This window comes from Crinia signifera, chromosome 8 (assembly GCF_055691185.1).
Source record: "Crinia signifera chromosome 8, ASM5569118v1, whole genome shotgun sequence".
Taxonomy (NCBI): Eukaryota; Metazoa; Chordata; class Amphibia; order Anura; family Myobatrachidae; genus Crinia; species Crinia signifera.
The window spans coordinates 160,383,812-160,407,981 of NC_139224.1; the positions used below are offsets into that span (position 1 = coordinate 160,383,812).

General features: G+C 46.9%; 1 protein-coding gene across 22 annotated transcripts in view; it reads left to right on the forward strand.

The window, feature by feature from the left end:
- The window catches only part of PTPRF (protein tyrosine phosphatase receptor type F), a 675,453-nt gene that overhangs the window by 523,940 nt on the left and 127,343 nt on the right, over window positions 1-24,170 (forward strand). For all 22 annotated transcript variants that reach the window (XM_083157546.1, XM_083157555.1, XM_083157551.1 and 19 more), the window contains 2 exons: window positions 22,676-22,821; window positions 23,704-23,845. In XM_083157546.1, the coding sequence (XP_083013672.1) occupies window positions 22,676-22,821; window positions 23,704-23,845 (288 nt within the window). The remainder of the gene's footprint in view (window positions 1-22,675; window positions 22,822-23,703; window positions 23,846-24,170) is intronic.

The following is a 24,170-nucleotide window of genomic DNA, read 5'->3' on the forward strand; positions in this document are numbered from 1 at the left end:
TATTTTTGTGTACATAGGCCTCACTGGGGTTGGATTGTATATGCTAAGCTGCTTGCAGGGTTCATTAAGTAGGGAGCCAAGTAACCGGCTACCAGTATATTTTTGTATTGTGGGAGGAAACCATAGTAACCAGAGGAAACCCACGCAAGCACCGGGAGAATATACAAACTCTACACAGTTACGGCCATGGTGGGAATCGAACCCATGACCACATGGCTGTGAGGCAGATCAGCCCCTTAATATGTGGACATAGTTAAAAAGCTGACATCAGTAATGTTAACACCTACAAAATGTCAACATTGACAGAATCTGGACATTGAAAGTTTTGACAATTCCATTGGCATTCAGATTAATACTGTAGGTATATATTTAGTTTAAAATACATTGTTGGACATTTCAACAGCGTCAACATTACTTCAGCGTTGACATGATAAATCTCAGCCTGGTTAATGTTGACTTTATGAACCGGTTCCTCATTCCGTGCCTGCATTTCAACAGGCTCATGTCAACATTTTGAATGTTGATAGAATGTTACACCCCCATTTGATGATGGTGGGTACGTCATGCCGATATGTTCTGATGTCATCCTACAATTTTTATTTCGAAGCACAAGGCCCGATTCATGGATGGACGCAGTGGTCCGTATTTACACTACAGTAAGTCGCACTACACATGTGCCATGGTTGCAGTGAGGTTTCATTTATAAAGCGATTGGCAGGCAGCTTGTGGGCGGTATCGGGGGAGTGGCCACTCGGTGCTACGGTTTGCGTCTGTGATCCTGTGCGATGTTCATATGGCTCCAGCGCCCATTCTACATGACTTTAAGGTTATTGAGAAGGTCAATCCAGGCCGGCAGAGCTACTGTAAATGACAGCTCTGTAGTGAACTGTTCCCGCAGTAATTGCATAGAAAGAAATGAATATATTGCAATCTGGCCACTTGGAATGCTGTATGTGATACCATGAATGTGCTGTAAGCCTGTGTAATGGGATGATTGATGTGTATTGGGGAATAAGGTGAAATTCCCTAACATGGGTGACTGAGACCTGCGGATGTGTTGGCCCCGGTGCTGCTCTGTATGTGGCTGACAGCGCGGGCCCGGTATAAATCACGTTCACACAACATGCTTACAGAATAGCCTGGAAGCTGAATGTCATTATAAGGGATGAAATATTAATAGACGTACAATGTGTGGTGTTTATCACTTGTATGGGACGGTAAGAAATAACAATGCAGGATAATGAGCTATAATGTAGATTGTTCCTGAATAACAAGCAATGGTAGAGACGAGCGGCACCATTAGGGGCAATGTGACCGTACATGTCAACTTCAGCATCCGTGGGCATGGTAACACACACAGAGAAGGACCCGTAACGAGCAATACGGCTTACATCACCACATTCCATGTTATATCACTTCTAATATACACTGTTTTCCTGGGAAACCAATATACACCCCAATGCAGACCACAAGAGGAGCACCCCCATCACTGTACCTCTTACTAAATGTGCCCCCATCACTGTACCACCTACTAACTGTACCTCCTACTAAATGTGCCCCCATCACTGTACCTCCTACTAACTGTACCCCCATCACTGTACCTCCTACTAAATGTGCCCCCATCACTGTACCTCCTACTAACTGTACCCCCATCACTGTACCTCTTACTAAATGTACCCCCATCACTGTACCTCCTACTAAATGTGCCCCCATCACTGTACCTCCTACTAACTGTACCCCCATCACTGTACCTCTTACTAAATGTACCCCCATCACTGTACCTCTTACTAAATGTACCCCCATCACTGTACCTCTTACTAAATGTGCCCCCATCACTGTACCTCCTACTAACTGTACCCCCATCACTGTACCTCCTACTAACTGTACCCCCATCACTGTACCTCCTACTAACTGTACTCCTATCACTGTACCTCCTAAATGTACCCCCATCATTGTACCTCCTACTAACTGTACTCCTATCACTGTACCTCCTACTAAATGTACTCCTATCACTGTACCTCCTACTAAATGTACCCCCATCACTGTACCTCCTACTAAATGTGCCCCCATCACTGTACCTCCTACTAAATGTACCCCCATCACTGTACCTCCTACTAACTGTACCCCCATCACTGTACCTCCTAACTGTACCCCCATCACTGTACCTCCTACTAAATGTACCCCCATCACTGTACCTCCTACTAAATGTACCCCTATCACTGTACCTCCTACTAACTGTACCCCCATCACTGTACCTCCTACTAACTGTAACCCCATCACTGTACCTCCTACTAAATGTGCCCCCATTACTGTACCTCCTACTAAATGTGCCCCCATTACTGTACCTCCTGCTAACTGTACCCCCATCACTGTAGCTCCTACAAAATGTACCCCCATCTCTGTACCACCTACTAAATGTACCCCCATCACTGTACCGCCTACTAAATGTACCCCCATCACTGCACCGCCTACTAAATGTACCCCCATCACTGCACCGCCTACTAAATGTGCCTCCATCACTGTACCACCTACTAAATGTGCTCCCATCACTGTACCTCCTATTAAATGTACCCCCATCACTGTACCTCCTACTAAATGTGCCCCCATCACTGTACCTCCTATTAAATGTACCCCCATCACTGTACCTCCTATTAAATGTACCCCCATCATTGTACCTCCTACAAAATGTACCCCCATCACTGTACCTCCTACTAAATGTACCCCCATCACTGTACCTCCTACTAAATGTACCCCCATCACTGTACCACCTTCTCAATGTACTGCCATCCATGTACCTTCTACTAACTGTACCCCCATCACTGTACCTCCTCTCAGTATCTGCCCATATGCCCAACCCCTCACCCTCCAGCCTTTGTGCTTGACCAGCATTGAACTCTGGAAGAAGCTCTTGATTTATACTTTTATACCTATCTGGGACATATTCAGTTACCCATGTTGTTTAGTGTGCAGGTAATGCTGTGGGTTTAACGCCCAGAACATTACATTTATCTGTATTTCCCAGCAGGACAACCCATTTATTTTGCATCAAGTGCTGGAATCTTCAGGTTTCCCTGCAAATTAAATACCTGAAAGTGCATTTACTGCAGAGTTTTCTCATTGCGCCTTTCACTGCAAGGAAAAATCTGCGTTAAATGCACCTTTGGGTCTTAATGTGCAGGGATGCAGCCAGTACTATTTTTCTGGAAAAATAGGTCCAGAAACTTCCCTCACTCTGCGATTTCCCCTCGAATCATTCGATGGTCGCCAGCCATCAAATGATTTGGAAGGTGCACCCAAAACGAAGATACTCTGTATAAGCTTTGCGTGCTCCCTGTACGTGAAGAGGACGGGCAGTTGCGTGGACATTCAGCAGGAAGTGGGCGGGCAGCTGACATCCGGTCAGCTGCAGGCCCACGTCACCGGGCGATTTTCCATGGAAACGTTCAGTGTTTTTCAGGAACGCCCATGGGCGCGACTATCCGCCCATGCCCCCCGCCCACTGTCTTGGGTGCGTGCATCATGCGAACAGTCTGTTCGCCGTGGCCGCACGCACCTATCATATGCACATGCGCAGAATTGCAACTGCAAATGCGCATCCGTGGGAACGGAGCAGAATAACCCGCTGTGTGTAGGCCCCGTTAGGAGCTGATTGGCTGGACGTTTATCTCTCTTTATCACCCTTGTGTTTATCTCTGTTAAGGCTTAGTACATCTGCCCCAATGTTTTAAAGGCATCCAGTGACCCCAGAGGGAGGATTCCTTCTATAGAGGACGGCTCCATATTGATCTCTGCATCTACATAGCAATTTGTTCTCGGTTTTCCATTTGAGCAGTGCGCAGTAATTAAGTTACCTAGTAACAAATAATAAGATGGATGTGTGCCGTGGTCACTAAGTAGGGTCACAGCCAATTTACTTAGTGCCAATTGTCCTTATTCCGGTGCCCGTCCAGATTGCAGATTAGACATTTAATTGGTTTGCGCTGACAGTGATGTATCTGGATGAGGCTTTCTTCCATCGGAGAACAGGGTTCCACTCTTTACCTTCTGTGCAGACTGTACAGAGAATAGCTTGTAACGCTCCGTACGCTCTTCCCAATGTATTCATCTTAGTCGCATATAGTCACTTATTGCTGTACTTTACAAGACGTTAATATATATATATATATATATATATATATATACGCTATGATATTGGATGATTTCTCTTTTTCTTTTCAAAGTTGTCCCTGATTGAGGCATCTCCATGGCTACCCCGGCTCTTCCTTGTTCATCGCTCCAAAAGCTTCTCTCTTACGCCTCATGATCATTGATTTGCATAAATGTCTGCGGCGCTAAGTAACACTGCGAGCTTCTGAGCGGGGAAGGACGGGGTTGCAGGAGGCAGACATACTGTATGCACATATAAAGCAAATCAGAGATTCTGCCGCCGTCGCAGTGGAGAGATGGTTATTTAACGGCATTGTTTGAGAATGTACCCGGTGATTGAATGTGCATATTATCTAATAATAGGGGGGGCGGCTCCGAGAGATGATATCTGTCATCCAGCCTTCTCTGTATGCTCCTCATTCACTCTCCCATATATATAATATGTTTTAAAGGGCAAAATGTCCCCTGCCCCTTTAGCAGCACCCTGCTAAAACATCCTGCCCATTCCCTTAATGCGTGAATAGATGCACATGACATCTGTTCACATTAAGCGGATAGCTTAGGGGTAGGGATGGCCACAGACCATCGATGATTCATACTAATCAATCAATGTAGAATAGTTTTGCCATCGATGGGCGAGGACCAGTTGGTTTCCCTCCATCGATGTCAAGCATAAACAAATAGTTTTTTTTTTTTTTCTTCTTTCCTTTTTTCCCCAGGAGACTAGGACACGGAGCATAGCTCCGCCCCTGACACCCTTGAAGCCCCACCTCCATGCTTTGATTGGCCCACAGGCCAATCCGTCAGAGAACATGGATGAGCTTCGATAGGTAAAAAACATTGATGATCATCCATTTCATAGAATGTCACTATCGATGGCTAGTTGCACTATTGCCATAGATGAAAATGATGGCCATCCTTATTTGGGGGGAAGCCCAGTGCCTGCGTAGGTGCTGGGCATGCCCCCATCGGAGACATCGGTGACTGTCGTTTTTTCGAGAGCCCGCCGTGCTCTGCCTGCATCCTAGCAGGATAACTATAAAGGCAGGTATTCAATGCCGGTCGCCGCAGCCGGCAAGGGGGTTAAACAGCGAGGATCGCAGAAAACCAGCAATCCTCGCTGTTTAACCCCCTCAACGGCCGCTCACCCTATTCAATGTTCCGGGGGAATGCTCGGTGTCACAGGACGGCGAGGATTCCCTCAAACAGCGGAACTCGCGGCATTTAGCAGCGGGTTTCGCTGCTTCTGCACCCGAATACGCCGATTCCCCCTGTCTCAAAAAACGGAGCAAGCTGTCACCGCTGGCCCCGGCATTGAATTCTCCCCATAGTGTGTGTGTGTTTGAATATATATATATATATAATGTGTGTGTATGTGTGTGTGTGTGTGTGTGTGTGTGTATGTATATATATATATATATATATGCGTATGTATGTATTTCCAACTGATCTGTCCTTTTTAATTGTTTAATTAATTATATTTACAGTGATGCTGTCTGTCGCCAATTAGTATCTAGTACGTAACCTTAGGACAGTACTGATAAGGAGGTCAGCAACCTTGTTCTTTCTTCGGAAAGCTATTTCTTTTCATCCCCAAACAATTCTCCTGTGAAATGAAGACTTTGATTTCCCGGTAATAAGGCCTGGTATTTCCGTGGATGGAATGGTGATTATGTCATTTGACCTTTTAAGATTTTCCTCTTTTTCGGAGTCGTGTGGTGGAATACGGAGGACAATCGCCTTTTGTGCGAGTGATTGCTAAAATTGCTGCGGTGATTGACCGCCGATCACAGTCTTTCAGGGATTCACATCCTGCACAGACACAAATGTTTGCTATTACTGGACGGCGCTCCGTCTCATTTTTCAGCGGAGTGCTTTAAGCGTCTTAGTTGCCGCGCGGTTATAATTCTACATCGAAGAACGTGCTTAATGTGGTACTTATCTGTCCACAGCTGCCGGTTTTGTCATGGAGAAACATTGTTTTATTTTCTGGTAGAGTGGACCCCTTCCCTACATATAGTGGGGGCTGCCATTCTGCCAGTTCATTGGTGATGTCAATGAGGCCCACAGTGGCCTGCGGCGATGTCTAATGTTGGCCCATCCCACCTGCCGGTGCTGTGTGTAGGTAACTGGCCCACCCCAATAATTAATATCTACTATATTTTAGGTATGGACATCAGAAGCCCACCATCAAATGATGGCTGGGCTTCCGACGTCTAATTTTTCGATGCGATGGTAACTGACCGTCCCATCAAAAAAAATTGACAGAAAATAAGTGAGGCGCAAAAAAAGCCATTTTTGTGCATGGCCACGCAAGACCGCCGAGTCACCGTCAAATGTTTACCATTCGATGGTGGTAAACATCGGAATGCTGCCATCGAATGGTGAAAGTACAAACGTCGAAATGAAATCATCGATGGTAATGAAACACAGCGATGCAATGTCCAACCTTACTATATTTACATTTCCTTCTGTGAGTGCTGCATCTCTGCTCTGGGACCCCCACACACACACACAATCTGCCTATGGCGGTCCCCTCCAACATTCCTAGATTTAGACGCTTCCTAGAAACACATCTCTCCAGAGCAGGACACATAACAAGCCTGCAGGATTGACATGCAGAAAGCAAGCAAATTGGCAGCCAGCTGTGAGTCCAGCGAGCCCAGCTGTGTCTTGCAGGGATGTGATGGGCGCTTGCTGTGTCTTGAAGGGAGCTATAATAATGGGAAGAAATAACCTTTCTGACCCACTGACCACCACAGCTCTAGGATGGTTGATGTTTCCAGTATATCTTTCGCTTTGCAGTACAGTGCGGCTGGGAACATAGGATATAATCAGGCCGCAGTGTGCAGCGGCCGGTCCCAGCGACCTGTATTTGTCTAACCCTGCTCGGATCAGAATCCAGTGTCTATTTGCAAGAACAAAACGGCGTGAATGTAATCCGAGGGGTAAAACAGGGTAAATAGTACCAGTCGGTGATGTTTACCCGCCGTGATCCTGTCCGCAGTGACTCTACGCAAATCGCTCGCTCACAGTCCAAACAGCAGATTTACGGCTTACAGATATAACACGGGTATCATTTGCTAAAGAAGATTAGAAATCCCCCTAATCTGAAAACATCCCTTGCCACGGCTTATTAGCACAGCTCGTAACAAGATGACAGCCGCTGCTCCCTGACAGGGCCTCTGGATCTGCCAATGGCCTCGGCACCGCCGCTACACCCCACCGGGTGTTGATCTTTAGGTCAATAGTGTCTAGGTTTGATGCGACAAAGAGGACGGCATGGTCAAAATTTTGACACAGGCAAAAGGTCGACAGGAATAAATTGGCACGGGAAAAGGTCAACATGAGGTTTCATTTTTTTGTGTGCCTATGTCGACATGGGCCTCATATGATTGTACCCATTTCCCCCCATGGTTGGCTATACTCTCTGTGCTTCGGGCACGGTGCCTTGCTGCGCTTGGCACACTATTATATTCTCAAAGCGAGTTTTCCTGTTTCTGGTGTGTATGTCAACATTGGTCAACATGGACACCGTATTAGTGTGTCGATGCACTCGCCATGCTTCGGGCACTGTGCCACACTGTTATATTGCCCCTCTATGCCCACTGGGATGGTAAACTAACAACAAGTAGTTTTTTTTTAAAAATCACGAAAAACCTTTTCTGTGTCGACATTTTGTGCACGTCAACCGTTTTCATGCGTCAACCAATAGTGGCCGACCTATTGACTGTCGACTAATGACAGCAAGTGGAAAAGTTACCCAAAGCAACCAATCCTGTAATTTATCTATCAGTCTGTAAAATGACAGAAGGTGATTGATACGCCGCCTTCCTTCTCGCCAAAGCTTGGTACATCTCCCCCCAATACCCCTTGAATATTTATTGATGGCAAAAAAAAATTAGGTTACTGCAAAAAAGACAGAAGCTGTCAGCTGAAAAGGAATCGGCGGCGAAGGAACAGAGAGAAGAAGAAAAGAAAAAGAAACCAACTGTGGATCTGGACGGCCGCTATAAAATATTCTGCATGTCAATGGCTGCTGAATTGTTAGAACCCTGCGGGGTGCTGGAAGATTGCTCTCAGCCTTGGCTGAGCTGCTGGTCTCACATGGGCAGAATTATGTGTTGGGCTGGAGCCGGTTGTCTGCAAATAAGAATAAAACTTGCATCGGAATTTACTAGCCGAGCAAGTCTTAAATAAGTTCTCCCTCCCTGGGCTCGGTAATATGCAGCTCGCCTTAAATATTTCTGCTCCAAGGTTCCCTCCGTGGCAGAGGTGTCACCCTTTGTGAAATGGCCATCCTTGCCTGTGACAAGCAGCAGAGTTACGGCGCCTCTAAGAGAGAGGTTGCAAACAGCGTGATTATTGCTCCCGTCAGCAGCCCTTCTCGGTGCTTCTTATATTTCCTGCACAATGACAGGATGCGGCTTATTGTCAGGAGGGGATCAGTATGGGAAAGGCTGCAAAATCTGGGGAGACACTAGACCAGGGGTGGCCAAAGTTGTCCTCAAGATCTACTGTACCAACAGTTTTTGTGTCTCAGGCAACCTGTGGCTCTATAATAGGAATGAATGCAGCAGGTTTGAAAATGTGACAGTTCGTAATGACTACAGCTGTGCACCAGCTAGGTGATCTGGGGAATGTGACAGTTAGTAATGACTACAGCTGTGCACCAGCTAGGTGATCTGGGGGATGTGACAGTAAGTAATGACTACAGCTGTGCACCAGCTAGGTGATCTGGGGGATGTGACCGTTAGTAATGACTACAGCTGTGCACCAGCTAGGTAATCTGGGGGATGTGACCGTTAGTAATGACTACACCTGTGCATCAGCTAGGTGATCTGGGGGATGTTACAGTTAGTAATGACTACAGTTGTGCACCAGCTAGGTGATCTGGGGAATGTGACAGTTAGTAATGACTACAGCTGTGCACCAGCTAGGTGATCTGGGGAATGTGACAGTTAGTATTGACTACAGCTGTGCACCAGCTAGGTGATCTGGGGAATGTGACAGTTAGTAATGACTACAGAAAAAAATTGCCTAGAGGGCAAATCAGGCGCAGAATATTTAACAATATATATGTTTTTTGTTTGTATAATACACAGCTCAAAAAATAGTGCTGCTCCCAAAAAAAGGACAAAGTCCTTTTAACAAGAACAAGAAATAAATAACAATGAGAGAGAGCGCACTGTGTTGATCAATTGTAAATTTTTACTAAACAATTTAGAAATACATTTAATACATTATAAAAAATAAAATTAAATTAATATAAACAGACAATTTATTTAAAAATATATATGCACTAGAAATTCATTAAAAGCTTTCCGACCGTGAAATAATTTGTAATTAACCAGTTTGGTATTTTTATGCCTTCAATTGTAACAGTTCCTGAGGAATCAATAGTACTGTTCCTTTAAATATATTGTGCTGATGTGTAGCAGATAGCTATCAATAAAGCGGTGCTCCTTATTGTAAAGAGTAGGTTATATTACCAGATGTCTCATGCGGGTGGATGGGGTGGTGATGTTTAAATCCAGACGGACACCCGCTACCACCGGTGTTGCTCCGATGGTGAGGGAGCCGGTACCGGGAGCAGGTGTCTTAGGCGGGACTCAGCGGGTCTGCTGATCAACCAACGCGGCCCCGATGTGAAGAGAGCCAGCGTTGGGAGCTGACAGGCTGGAAGATGTATCTCACCCAGGACGGTCTGATGTGATAGACGTCTTGCACACCTGTGCAGGAGGACACTGGAGGATTAGACCTTTGGCTGTTGGTAGGAGCAGTCCAGCGAAGGGGGCACAAATGTACCAATTGAGGCAGTCTGGAAAGTGGTCACGATCGGCGCAAAGTATGTCTTGACGCGTTTCTCCGTCCTTCTATTGCTGACGGTTTCATCAGAAGATGGTTTGTAGGTGATCAGCCCAGGTATATAAAGGAGGCCCATCCAATCATTGGAGGGCAACAATCTAGTACACCTGTTGGTTATTTTAGCAATTCACAAGTCGGAAACTTTATTGCTTCGTATCGAGCTGTGAGTTAGTAGTATAATGTAAAATAAGTGCTTGAACAAAAAAGTTCTTCATACATCATAAAAATACATATTATACATAAGTTTTTTAATAATTAGTTATCTTACATATGTAAGATAACTAATTATTAAAAAACTTATGTATAATATGTATTTTTATGATGTATGAAGAACTTTTTTGTTCAAGCACTTATTTTACATTATACTACTAACTCACAGCTCGATACGAAGCAATAAAGTTTCCGACTTGTGAATTGCTAAAATAACCAACAGGTGTACTAGATTGTTGCCCTCCAATGATTGGATGGGCCTCCTTTATATACCTGGGCTGATCACCTACAAACCATCTTCTGATGAAACCGTCAGCAATAGAAGGACGGAGAAACGCGTCAAGACATACTTTGCGCCGATCGTGACCACTTTCCAGACTGCCTCAATTGGTACATTTGTGCCCCCTTCGCTGGACTGCTCCTACCAACAGCCAAAGGTCTAATCCTCCAGTGTCCTCCTGCACAGGTGTGCAAGACGTCTATCACATCAGACCGTCCTGGGTGAGATACATCTTCCAGCCTGTCAGCTCCCAACGCTGGCTCTCTTCACATCGGGGCCGCGTTGGTTGATCAGCAGACCCGCTGAGTCCCGCCTAAGACACCTGCTCCCGGTACCGGCTCCCTCACCATCGGAGCAACACCGGTGGTAGCGGGTGTCCGTCTGGATTTAAACATCACCACCCCATCCACCCGCATGAGACATCTGGTAATATAACCTACTCTTTACAATAAGGAGCACCGCTTTATTGATAGCTATCTGCTACACATCAGCACAATATATTTAAAGGAACAGTACTATTGATTCCTCAGGAACTGTTACAATTGAAGGCATAAAAATACCAAACTGGTTAATTACAAATTATTTCACGGTCGGAAGCTTTTAATGAATTTCTAGTGCATATATATTTTTAAATAAATTGTCTGTTTATATTAATTTAATTTTATTTTTTATAATGTATTAAATGTATTTCTAAATTGTTTAGTAAAAATTTACAATTGATCAACACAGTGCGCTCTCTCTCATTGTTATTTATTTCTAGTAATGACTACAGCTGTGCACCAGCTAGGTGCTCTGGGAAATGGGACAGTTAGTAATGACTACAGCTGTGCACCAGCTAGGTGATCTGGGGAATGTGACAGGATAGTAATGACTACATCTGTGCACCAGCTAGGTGGTCGGGGGAATGTGACAGTTAGTAATGACTACAGCTGTGCACCAGCTAGGAGATATGGGGAATGTGACAGTTAGTAATGACTACAGCTGTGCACCAGCTAGGTGATCTGGGGAATGTGACAGTTAGTAATGAATACAGCTGTGCACCAGCTAGGAGATATGGGGAATGTGACCGTTAGTAATGACTACAGCTGTGCACCAGCTAGGTGATCTGGGGAATGTGACAGTTAGTAATGACTACAGCTGTGCACCAGCTAGGTGATCTGGGGAATGTGACAGCTAGTATTGACTACAGCTGTGCACCAGCTAGGTGATCTGGGGAATGTGACAGTAAGTAAAGACTACAGCTGTGCACCAGCTAGGTGCTCTGGGAAATGTGACAGTTAGTAATGACTACAGCTGTACACCAGCTAGGTGATCTGGGGAATGTGACAGTTAGTAATGACTACAGCTGTGCACCAGCTAGGTGATCTGGGGAATGTGACAGTTAGTATTGACTACAGCTGTGCACCAGCTAGGTGCTCTGGGAAATGTGACAGTTAGTAATGACTACAGCTGTGCACCAGCTAGGTGATCTGGGGAATGTGACAGTTAGTAATGACTACATCTGTGCACCAGCTAGGTGGTCGGGGGAATGTGACAATTAGTAATGACTACAGCTGTACACCAGCTAGGAGATATGGGGAATGTGACAGTTAGTAATGACTACAGCTGTGCACCAGCTAGGTGATCTGGGGAATGTGACAGTTAGTAATGACTACAGCTGTGCACCAGCTAGGAGATATGGGGAATGTGACAGTTAGTAATGACTACAGCTGTGCACCAGCTAGGTGGTCTTGGGAATGTGACAGTTAGTAATGACTACAGCTGTGCACCAGCTAGGTGATCTGGGGAATGTGACAGTTAGTAATGACTACAGCTGTGCACCAGCTAGGTGATCTGGGGAATGTGACTGTTAGTAATGACTACAGCTGTTCACCAACTAGGTGATCTGGGGAATGTGACAGTTAGTAATGACTACAGCTGTGCACCAGCTAGGTGATCTGGGGAATGTGACAGTTAGTAATGACTACAGCTGTGCACCAGCTAGGTGATCTGGGGAATGTGACAGTTAGTAATGACAACAGCTGTGCACCAGCTAGGTGATCTGGGGAATGTGACAGTTAGTAATGACTACAGCTGTGCCCCAGCTAGGTGGTCTGGGGAATGTGACAGTTAGTAATGACTACACCTGTGCACCAACTAGGTGATCTGGGAAATGTGACAGATAGTAATGACTACAGCTGTGCACCAGCTAGGTGATCTGGGGAATGTGACAGTTAGTAATGACAACAGCTGTGCACCAGCTAGGTGGTTAGGAAAATGTGGACTATTGCTAGATCTGGAGGACCGGTTTGGCCAGCCCTGCACTAGACGATATGTTGTCCAATGCGGTGGATCGAACTGTCATACCAGGCACATCGTCCAGTATGTATCCACTATGTTGCTGACTATTCGCTTTCCCTAGCGAGGGTCATGCTGTCGGATGTGCTGGTGGCGCTCCTTCGTTGCTATCATCAGCAAGTTTGTATGCACTTGATGATGCAGGCTCCCCCTGCTGGATGTCGCTGGGTACACACATCACCTGTACCCAGCTAAAGTTGGGCTCCTGCCTGAGGTACAAGTCTTATTGTAGGAATAAAGGACTTTTATTACGTGCGATCTGTTATTGTACCGTGACGTGACAAAACAGGTACAATCCCCTGCAATCCCCTTGCAGAGACAAAATCAACAGACAAAGACAAATCATTATGAACCCGGTCACTGGCACAAACACTTGTTCCCGCCAGCAATAGGTCTCTTGGCTCGCTGGTAACCGCACCCCTACATAGCTTTATGTCATCTAATATTAAGGTAGATGGGCTGGGTAGTTTTTATCTGCCGTCAAATCAAATTTCATGAGGTAAATTTACTAAAGCTTCTAAAAATTAAAAGAGGTGATGTTGCCTGTAGCAACCAATCAGATTGTCTATGTCATTTTCTAAAAGGCAATACAGAATCTGATTGGTTGCTGTGAAGCTTTAGTAAATTTACCCCTGTGTCTCTGGGCCAGATGTACTAAGCTTGAAAAGTGATAAAATGGAGAGTGATAAACCACCAACCAGTCGCCTCCTAACTGTCACATTACAGGCTGTGTTTGAAATTGACAGCCGGGAGCAGACTGGATAGTGGATTATCACTCTCCACTTTATCACTTCTGCAGGCTTCGTACATCTCGCCCCTTATGTTTAATATCAGTATGTAAAGGCAATGTGCTTAAAGCAAACCGTATAATGACATTACCTTATACACGCACAGGTCTTCAACCTGTGGCCCTCCAGATGTTGTGGAACTACATGTCCCAGCATGCCCTGAAGTTTTTTTGGCATGCTCTTATAGAAAAAAATATGGCAATGCATGTTGGAACATGTAGTTTCACAACATCTGGAGGGCCACAGGTTAAAGACCCATGTTATACAGCTAATGCTGCAACAGTTTTATGGTGGCATAAGCTGTATAAGGTAATGTTGGCATTGTTCTGGTTTAAGACATAGGGCCAGATTCTCTAATCTTCTAAAGTGATAAAATAGAGAGTGATAAACAGCCAGCCAATCAGCTCCTGTCTGACATTTTTCAAACATAGTCTGTGACATAGCAGGTAGGAGCTGATTGGCTGGCTGCTTATCACTCTCCATTTTATCACTTTTGAAGCTTAGAGAATCTGGGCGAGATTTACTAAAGGGAAAATGCCGTAAAAGCCCCGTTTTACTTTACGGCATTTTCCTATGTATCAATCCCCGTCCGCCCCGTTTTCACAAGGCTGGGTATCGCCACCCCCTGGGTGGCGATACCCTATACAAGCGTATGGGCTTCTTTCGCCTCCCGCCATACGATGTCCGCGCGCCCCCCTCCCGTCCTCCAAAATCTCCTCCCCTGGTGTGACAGCCGGGAGGACATCCAGCTTCAGGGGGGAGGAGGAGACGCAGGGGACGCTGCCAGCTGCTGGGAGGTGACGGAGACCCCTGCAGCCCACATCACAGGTATCGCGGGGGTCTCCGTCACCGCAACCCGATGCTGGCCGCATATGTTAGTACATATGCGGCAGCATCGCGGCGGCTTCAGTGCGAAGGGTGGCGATGTATGTTAATACATCCCGCCCTCTGTCCCTTTGCCTGTTCCTATGGCAGTCATTGGCATCACATACAATGTATCGTGTGCGATCCTGCCACCCTACGGAAGCTCAGAGGATGTGCGACCTTGGCTTAGTGTACAGTATGTGGGCCTATAGATCAGGCTAATGCCTGTTAGGATCTATCCGTCGCATCATCTAACTTGTAGATACTGCAAGATGTAAAAAGCCTGTTAATGCCCTAAAATAAATAAGTCATTAGAAGCCAACAATCAATAGAAAATAAAGATCCCTCTGTACGGAATAATTCTGTGTATGGGCAGATATTAATGTGATGTGCATTACTATGGAAATCCATAACGGGAAGAAGACTGCATCCATTGTTCCAGGTATCACCGTGGCTGCGACCGCGCAGTCACTAATGTTACGCTACCAGTAGATACAATTATTATGCGTTGACCCTTCCATGTGTCGATGTTGGGTGTTTGCGTAACAGATGCAGAAGCTCCATCCGCTCTTCTGTTTGTGAGGTCCGTGATGGGGGGGTGTTACTGTATATTAGAGACCACTCGTGCGCCCGTATTTTGAGTGCGACCAACCTCCTGGCAGGCAGACATAGTTTATGATGTCGGCTGATCGGCTCTATATGTTTCAGCCTTCCTGGGCACTCATTATCTGTGCCATTAACCGCCATTAGGATTAGTGTGTAGCCGGCGTACAAGCCGGTCTGGTAATAGCAACTGTTACTTGGAGATCTACAGAATAAAACACTCATTAATGTAAATTGGAGCTCTCTGCAGAAACTCTCTCTCCGTAGGTTAAATGTGGCGTCTTCCTTATTAGCTGCGGTCCTGACGAGGCCGTGCCTGCCACAGAGCTGGAGTGATATTTAAGGCTGGGAGGATGAGGCGCCCAGAGAAGGAGGTGAACATATGGCACGCACTTATGGAACGCTCTCCGAATCATTCAGACTGGGGTGCGCCGTTGTCATTTTGATGCCGCCTCAAACTCGGCGTTTTTGGACAGCTCGCAAGTGCCAGGATACTTTTATTGTTTGATTCCTAGGGAATTATTTACGGGGACGCGTTATCAGGAAAAATGATTTAATCAACTTTTATACATTGCGTAAGTTTGGTACTGGGAGCTTCAGGCTCTGGGCCTGATTCAGACCTGCTTGTTGGGCTGCGAGTTTGCAGAGCCCAACAGGAAAACGCTGCCCTGCGCGAGAGAAATTCTGCTCATGTGTGCGGCCGCGAATGCGTTTGCAGCCGCGCACATGAGCGGAAAAACATCCAGAATACTTGCCATCAAGTGGTTTTCCCTCCTGCTCGCAACGCCAAGTAGGTCTAGACTCAATCGGCTCTGCGGAAATAGTAGGGAAAAGGAGGCCGCTGATGACGTCAGGAGCCCTCCCTCCGCTGGGGAACGCCTACGTTTTCTGGGGCACTCCCAGAAACTGCGTTACCACCTCCAAATGGGTGCAGGGTGTCAATCACCCTTTGAGCTGCCTTTGCTGGCTCTGTTCTTACAGGCGATTATCGAACGACCGTGCATGCGCACTCGGTCGATAATCGCCCAGAGAAAGGGTCTCAATCGAGCCCTCTGTACTCACAATTGTGTCTATTACGGAAAATAATTACAGATTTAGACGGAAAGCAGAAAACGTCCATTACCCCTTCAGGGCTTCCCGTCCGTTGCACAGGATTGTGAAAGAGAGCGTGTGTTTAATTCATAATAAAGCAATTGTCTTTATAAACCTGCGGAGTCAGATCAAGCAGACGTCCTCCGTCCCAGCCTTCCTCGCCATTTATGAGCTATTATCCAAACAGCATCTCTGGCCTTACCCTAAAGCAGTCAAGCTGACTACTTTACAATGATATATTATTTAGAGGCTCCATTAGAACTGAACCGGCCTACATCACTCTTTCGATCCCTCGTCCAGTTGCCAGGGCTTCCTACCCCCAAGGGGAACCCCCCACCCCCATTCATGGAGAGCGGGGGGGGGGGGGGTCTTTCTTGCCGCGCTCTGGATCTGAAGGAACATCCTTCTCCCGTATATATATGCCTCGCTGCCGGAAGCATCTATCCATTAAGAACCATGCTGGTGTGCAGCCAGCTCATCAGTCTAATGGAATAATGAGGAACAGAGTGTAGATATCTGACATCCAGCGCATACAGCAAAAACAATACCAATATTGTATGTAATTTGTTTTATGGAGTTCACTCATTCATAGGTAAAGCATCAAATTAACAAAGTGAAAGTGGCTGGTAATGGAGTTAGCAGCGATCGCAGCCTGCAGGGGAAATCCGCTGTCGATCCCAGATGAGTTGCTGGGCTGTCAGTGATACACGAGATGGTTCATACATCCTTACAGGTGACAGCAATGGGGGGGGGGGGGGGGGGAGCAGCTCAGCGAGTAACATCTACAGAGGTCCTGTGCTGCCAGAAGAGGTCGACAGTCAATAAGTTGACATTACTGGACAGTTAATTGGCCAGTATGTGCCCGGCATAACTCTTCTCTTACATCTGCCCCCCTGCAGTGCAGCATTACCCTGGTGCACATTCACTTGCTCATTTCTGCATTGCCCCCACCTCAGAATCAGGCCATATGTAATATTAGTTTCTGTATAGTTGTACTGTATATAAAGCCAATGACGTCAAGGACGGGTCTGGTCTGGTGGTTGCTCAGTGAGGCACTGGCCTGTTACAGCCTAGGAGCAGTAGTAAGCGAGAGTAAGGGTGGCCATCGACCATTGATGATTCGAAATCATTGATGGTTTATGGCCGATGTCGAATACTTTTACCATCAGTGGGGGAGAACCAGATGGTTTCCCTCCATCGATGGCACAGCAGAACTGATGTTTTTATTTTCCCATGGTGATGGGACATGGAGCATAGCTCCGCCCCTGACAACCCCGAAGCCCCACCCCACATTCGGATTGACCCAGGGGCCAGTCAGTCAATGTAAATAGAGGACCACAATTTTGCATGCACATCGCTATTCACCTGCTGCAACTCTGACGGACTGGAGACAGGTAACTCTGTAAGGGCCTAACGTGGTCGCAGATCTCCATAATCCATCTGCCATCTCTCTGATGTCGAGCAGGATCAGCGGAGCATGTAATCAGGCGATGGTCATGATCTCTGAGTGTGGGGACATCATTCACCCTCACTGAAGGGGAGATGCACAGTATCAAACATGTGAGATAAAGTGGAGACATTGCCAAGGACAACTAATCAATCCCTAACTACCCTACATCTAGCACAGTTTATGAAATGACAGCAGCTGATTGGTTGCTAAGAGCTTTATCCATTTTCTTGAAGGTTTGATACATCCCCCCCCCCCCCCCAAAAAAAAACGGTGTCCCTCCAGCTGTTGTGAAACTACACTTCCCAGCATGCCTTGCCATAGTTTTAACAATCCCTAATAGCAATACTGTGGCAAGGTATGATGGGACTTGTAGTTTCACAACAGCTGAAGGGCCATAGTTTGGACATGCCTGCTTTACGGTTTCTCTTAACCCGCCGAAGCCAGGATGTCCTACGTCTCGCAGATCACCTATGCTGGCGGCTACCAGCTACAGCCTATTACATTGTTAGTGATCGACTATCACAGAGAACGGTGGTTAGATCTTCATCGCTTATCCATCACGGCAGCACAGCCTGTAACGTCCCGCTAAGCTCACGGACACATAGAGATGAGCGAGCGCGGATGGGGGACTGCATTTAAAATGCTGCAATCTTTCCTGGCTGAGCTCTGCAGCAATTACCTCCATCTCTCTGCGATGATGGCTGGACCCGTCAGCTGCTATTGCATTTGGTACTAACAGGGCCCCATCATGTCGCTGGCACATGGAATGGTGCGAACGAAGAGCTCAGTTTACTTCTGTAACGCTTGTGGGAAAAACAGCCTGTTCTAGCTTCCTGATAGAAAACCGTTCTGTAAGAGGGAGATGGCGGAACTGTCATCTGTTCTCCAAAATCGAAGGTATCTATTTCACCGTCATCACACGCATCGCCCCTGCTTCATTAATTACAAGTTTAACACAAAATAAAACTTTTAATTGCCTCATTAGCTTTAACTGTCACAGCGATATCAGCGGCTGGGCACAAGAAGGGACAGACTGGCGTGATTTTCGGTGGCGGCGAACTACTAAGTCATTATTTACATTTTAGTGTAAACTCGTTTGTACTGTTGAATAATCTCTGAATACCGACGAGCTCAAATAATTCTATGGATATTGATCTGGATGGTTGTCGCAGCCGCTACTGCGAAATTATGCTAATGACTGAGGAGGCGTCTTGCGTAGATTGACTCCCCCTTCCTGATTTTCTGATCCGCTGCTGCGTCCAATGAACATCTGCGTGAATTTCGGTCATCAGAGTAACTTTGAAGGGTTACCCAGGATGTCCGGGAAATTCACTGGGCCGAAGCCGGTGGAGCCCCGTCTAGGGACGAGACACTGGATGAATTCATAACGCCCAGAAACAGGCGGCAACAAGCGTTGGCCGTCCCCTGCTCAGATGGCAGTTGCCTGCTAATCATGCTGCAGTTTGGGGGCAATGCTCGGATCTCGCAGAACGAGATTTGACCATCTGCGGGGTAGATATCTCACAGTGATGCAGTCAGCATCCCATCGGTCAGGATGTCGGCATTCGCTATACTAGTCGGCATCCCGACTTAACACCGGCGCTGGATTGGTGCTGGAATACCGGCAGGCAGGCAGATTACTAGTAGGAAGGTTTAGGGTTAGGCTGCGGGGGGAGAGGGGAAGGGTAAATATAGTTACCAGGCCTCTGTCTGGATTCCCGTATCCTTATTCTGTCTGCTCTCATCCTGACCGCCGGTCATGTATACCATCTCACCACAAGTGTTGTGCATCAGGTTTGCACGCAATGTGGCCCAATCTGCAAATGCCGCCACTTAGTAAGTTGACCTTGATTATCACTGATCCTGGTATGGAGACAATATTTAAAATAGCCAACTGGATTTGTCTTATTGGCACCCGGATGCAACTTTGGTGCGTCTCCGAGCCAACGCATGACTGGAAAACCGTAACTAAGGAAATTGTAAGGCTTAAGAAAAGCCTATAAAACTTCATTGCTCTTACAGCTGCCACCTGGCTGGTAATCGTGCCAATCTATTAATAAGGGAGAAACATAACAGATCTGGACAACCCTAGCTGCACATTACAGGCCTGCACAGGGATTATTAATGGATTGGAGATTGTGCAAAATTCCATTTGTTATACTCCCTTGTGTGCGGCAGGAGATATGTACAGTACAGGCCCCATAGCCTACAGAGACAGGCCCCACAGCATACAGTGCAGCCCCCGTAGCATACATAGACAGGCCCCGTAGCCTACAGAGGCATGACCCGCTCCTGTGTTGATGCCTTCACTGTATCCGTCCAGATGAGGGTCGTAGCTGCCAGCTCAATAAAATACACATGACAGGAAGCGGTGAGAAACGGTTATTACCGGCACAGCTCACAAGTGAGAAGCCATTACTCAGAGCAGGCGCTGCATCAGGTTACAAGGAAAGGCCCGGTGGGTTAATTGGTTCATACAGAGAAAGACGGATCTCTTGAGCCATAAAAGCAAAACTGGGATAGTGTTCATTAACTGGTTTCCTTGATCTACCTAAGCCTGGCACCGATTCTAGTAAGTTCTCCAGCACAAAGATTACGTAAGTGTTACACCTTCAGTCACACAGCGTTCAGCGGTTATACTGGTAAGCTCTGGCTGCCGTCATTTATATGCTGGTTATTTCCTGCTGGCAACCACAAGTGCCCAGTTACCAGCTGCCACTAGTATGCCACCTGCAGGTTGTTTGCTGGTACTGTCCCTATGTGTAACAGCAGGAGACCACAGTTTATTTATTAATTATTATAAGTATTACTAGTTATTTATATAGCGCACACATATTCAGCAGCGCTGTACAGAGAGTATTTGAACATTCAGATCAGTCCCTGCCCCAGTGGAGCTTACAATCTACTGTATATTCCCGATCACGCACCACCATTGCTAATGCCAGCAATATCGTGTCGCACACACATGGGAACGCATGCACCATAAGGATTTTTGGAACCACCCTGACAATGGCCCTGCTCCCATATTCTGCTGAGATTCTCTTCCAAAATGACCAGTTTCAAAACTGGATTTGATTACGATCACTGTAAATGTATAGTTGTGCACAGAATCCAGATCTTGGTCTCCGTTTAAAGGTGGTTATAATGGTGGTTACTAATGTCTTGAAACCACTCCCCCCTCCCCCATGACTGCTGAGCACCAATCAATACTGTTATCACAGTTTGACAGATTTCCATTGATATTGTCCCAGTATTATTGACTGACAGCTGACTGCTGTGCTGGCCATGCAGATCCTTTACATGTGCCACCTTGTGTGTGTGACAGGTGAGGCAGCAATGAGGGAGCTAGAATTTAATCCGGGATCCAATTAGGTCTGTCTAATACTCGTTAGTTTCACGGTAACACATCTGTGATCAATACTTCAGTATAAGGCGCCTAGTGAATTATGCGGCTTGGCCTGTACCTTTACTTGACTCTTGAGCCTAGAAATAACTCACACTGAAACACCTTATCCTAAAAATAAGACACGGACACCAACTGCGTAAGTTTAAAGGTCGTGTAATATTTATTGTAACTGGTATGACCCTATTTGTTAAGGGATGGCAAAGAAAAGCACTTGAGACCAGCACCCCCCGCGGATGTTCCTCATGGCAGCGCCCAGGGTGCCCCAAACCGCTAACATCTCTCCATTGTGGGTACAGCCTGCGCTGTGATGGACATGCCACACCCCTCCTATGGCCTGACGCGGACACTTCCAGGAAGTGGCTAACGCCCCACTGCGTTCAGTCGGGACTCGCCCGCCATCCTGGCAGGGGGGGGGGGGGGGGGCCACACCACACAGAGACCACCTGACACCCCACCTGAGTGCTGGTCGAGAGCGTCTTCTCGACGATTTATAATTAAAGCTATCCAGGGCCGGCGCCACCACTAGGCGAGTCTAGGCATTTGCCTAGGGCGCCGGCCACTGGAGGGCGGCATTTCGCCCCCCATGCCACGGGTACCTGTTGTGCCGTCTGGGGAGGAAGGGGTGTCTATTCCGGAATCTGACAGGAGCCCGCGCGGGTACCTGTCCTGCGACGCTTTGTGTATAAACATGGCGGTGGCGGCGGGGGTCCCTGCAGTGAATAATAAATAACAAGCTCTATCCGGCGGCGCGGGAAGTGCTTCTATTTTAAAAACACTGGCCGCACGCTGATTCAGCCAATCAGCGTGCGGCCAGTGTTTATTCAAAATAGAAGCACTTCCCGCGCCGCCGGATAGAGGCGAGCTTGTTATTTATTATTCACTGCAGTGCAGGGACCCCCGCCGCCGACAGGTTTATACACAAAGCATCGCAGGACAGGTACCCGCGCGGGCTCCTGTCAGATTCCGGAATAGACACCCCTTCCTCCCCAGAAGGCGCAACAGGTACCCCCACACACACACACACACACACCGTGGCACTGGGGTGCTCCGGTGCCTTGCGCCGGCCCTGAAGCTATCCAATAAATTTGGTAAAAGGCCTGTGAGCCAGGTAGCACATGGAAAAGGGAAGGGAGGGTGGGGATCCAGACTCAAAGAGGAAGTCCTTCCTATCCACTTACCTATGTATACCCCTCTCTAAGCTACCTCCCCAATGCTACCTGATTGGCAGATCTAACTGCCACTCACCTGAGATTTCCTATGGCCTTATCCTATCTTTCAATAGCTTTAATTAACAATCACAAATTCACCTTCTCTTAAATACACTTGAGCCTATGCGGCCCTTGCTCTATATAAATATAAAAAGGCAAAATGTGTACATGTCTCTTTTCTGATACACCTGTTGTCAATGATGCAGTGATTAGCTGTCAGTATATCTGTGTGTGTGTCTATGTTTATGCATATGTCTGACTCTGTGTGTGTGTCTCTGTGTATGCGTGTCTCTGTGTGTGTGTGTCTCTGTGTATGCGTGTGTCTCTGTGTGTGTGTGTGTGCGTCTGTGTTTGCTGCCACGCCCAGCACCTATGTAAATGAGTAGTATACATGCTTGCTAACATTTTCGTCTTTCTCTACAGGTGAGCCAATCTTTATCCGGAAGCCAGATGACCAAATTGGAATATCAGGCGGCGTGGCCTCTTTTGTGTGCCAGGCCACGGGAGATCCTAAGCCACGAATCACCTGGATGAAGAAAGGGAAGAAAGTCAGCTCCCAGCGTTTTGAGGTAATTGCCAGCTCTGGGGCCAAGTTGCGTCTCCCCCCTGTCTGTCACCCCCAATGAGCTCTGATCGGGAGCTAATGAGGTCTGTTATGGAGAGACAGAACATCCCCCCCCCGCCCCTCCCCAGCGATGCGCAGCGCCCAGAGAGGGGTCTCACCCGTGTAATGGCTGCGGCCTGGGCTCCCTTACTGATCTGCGGTTTTGGGGACAGGTCTCTCGTCTCTCAGCCTCGCTGATAAGCAAATGGGATCTATTCTAATCAAATGAGCATTGTCCGCTACCTTTCACAACCTCACAAAGATTAAATGGGTTGAATTTAAAACCATTGTATCAGCCGGTATTATGGGATTAAATGGAAAGAAGAAAAGATAAAGTAGGAATGAGCGGAGGAATTAGCTGCTCTGTATCAGATGGTCTCCCTGCTTCGCTTTCCATTTCTGTGTCCGTCCCTGCTGTCTAATGTTCTTGGTGCCTGGCTGTCTCTCAAACACTAGTGTCTGTCTCCTAGATGGTATTTCTGTCTTGGTAACCTTCTTGTTCTTGGGATTGAACCCGCTCCCTGTTCTTCTATGTATTCTGCTTTAGAGATCCCGTTGAACACATTGGGCGAAATACGGTAAAGGGATCTACATTGTTAACAGCGGGGCAGAGTGTTTCAGCTCAATCTACTTTTGCATGTCCATGCGCACAAGTTTTTAAGTGGGAGGGGCTAGGCCACCGTGTAGCCAATCAAAACAGTATTAAAGTAGCAACGAAGCTCCTGCGAAGCTTACACCGGATGTTTATTGCATCTTACTATAAACTTTATTGTAATTAGCAAAGACAGACAAGCAGTGTACGTTCTGTGATCTCCTGGGGACTGATGCGGCTGTTTCTATTCCTTAGGTCATAGAGTTTGATGACGGATCAGGGTCCGTCCTTCGAATACAGCCTCTCCGCGTTCATAGGGATGAAGCAATCTATGAGTGTACAGCAACCAACAGCGTGGGCGAGATTAACAGCAATGCCAAACTCACCGTACTGGAAGGTAGGAAACTATTGGGGTTTAGCGTGATGTGATAATGCCTTGGACTGGAGAGATTTTTCCTGCTGTTATGGAACTAAAAGTCAGAGCAGACCATGGTCCGGGCCTGATTCAGCTTCCTAAGCTTAAAAAACCACGCTTATGGACAAAACCATGCGGCACCGCTGATGTAACATGTTCGGAGCGAGTTAGATTTGGGTGGGGTGTGTTCACATTGAAATCTAAATCGCAGTGTAAAAATAAAGTAGCCGTATTTATCTTGCGCAGAAAAATCTAAACCACCGAAATCCAACTCTCTCTGTACGTTACGTCTGCCCCACCTGCAGTG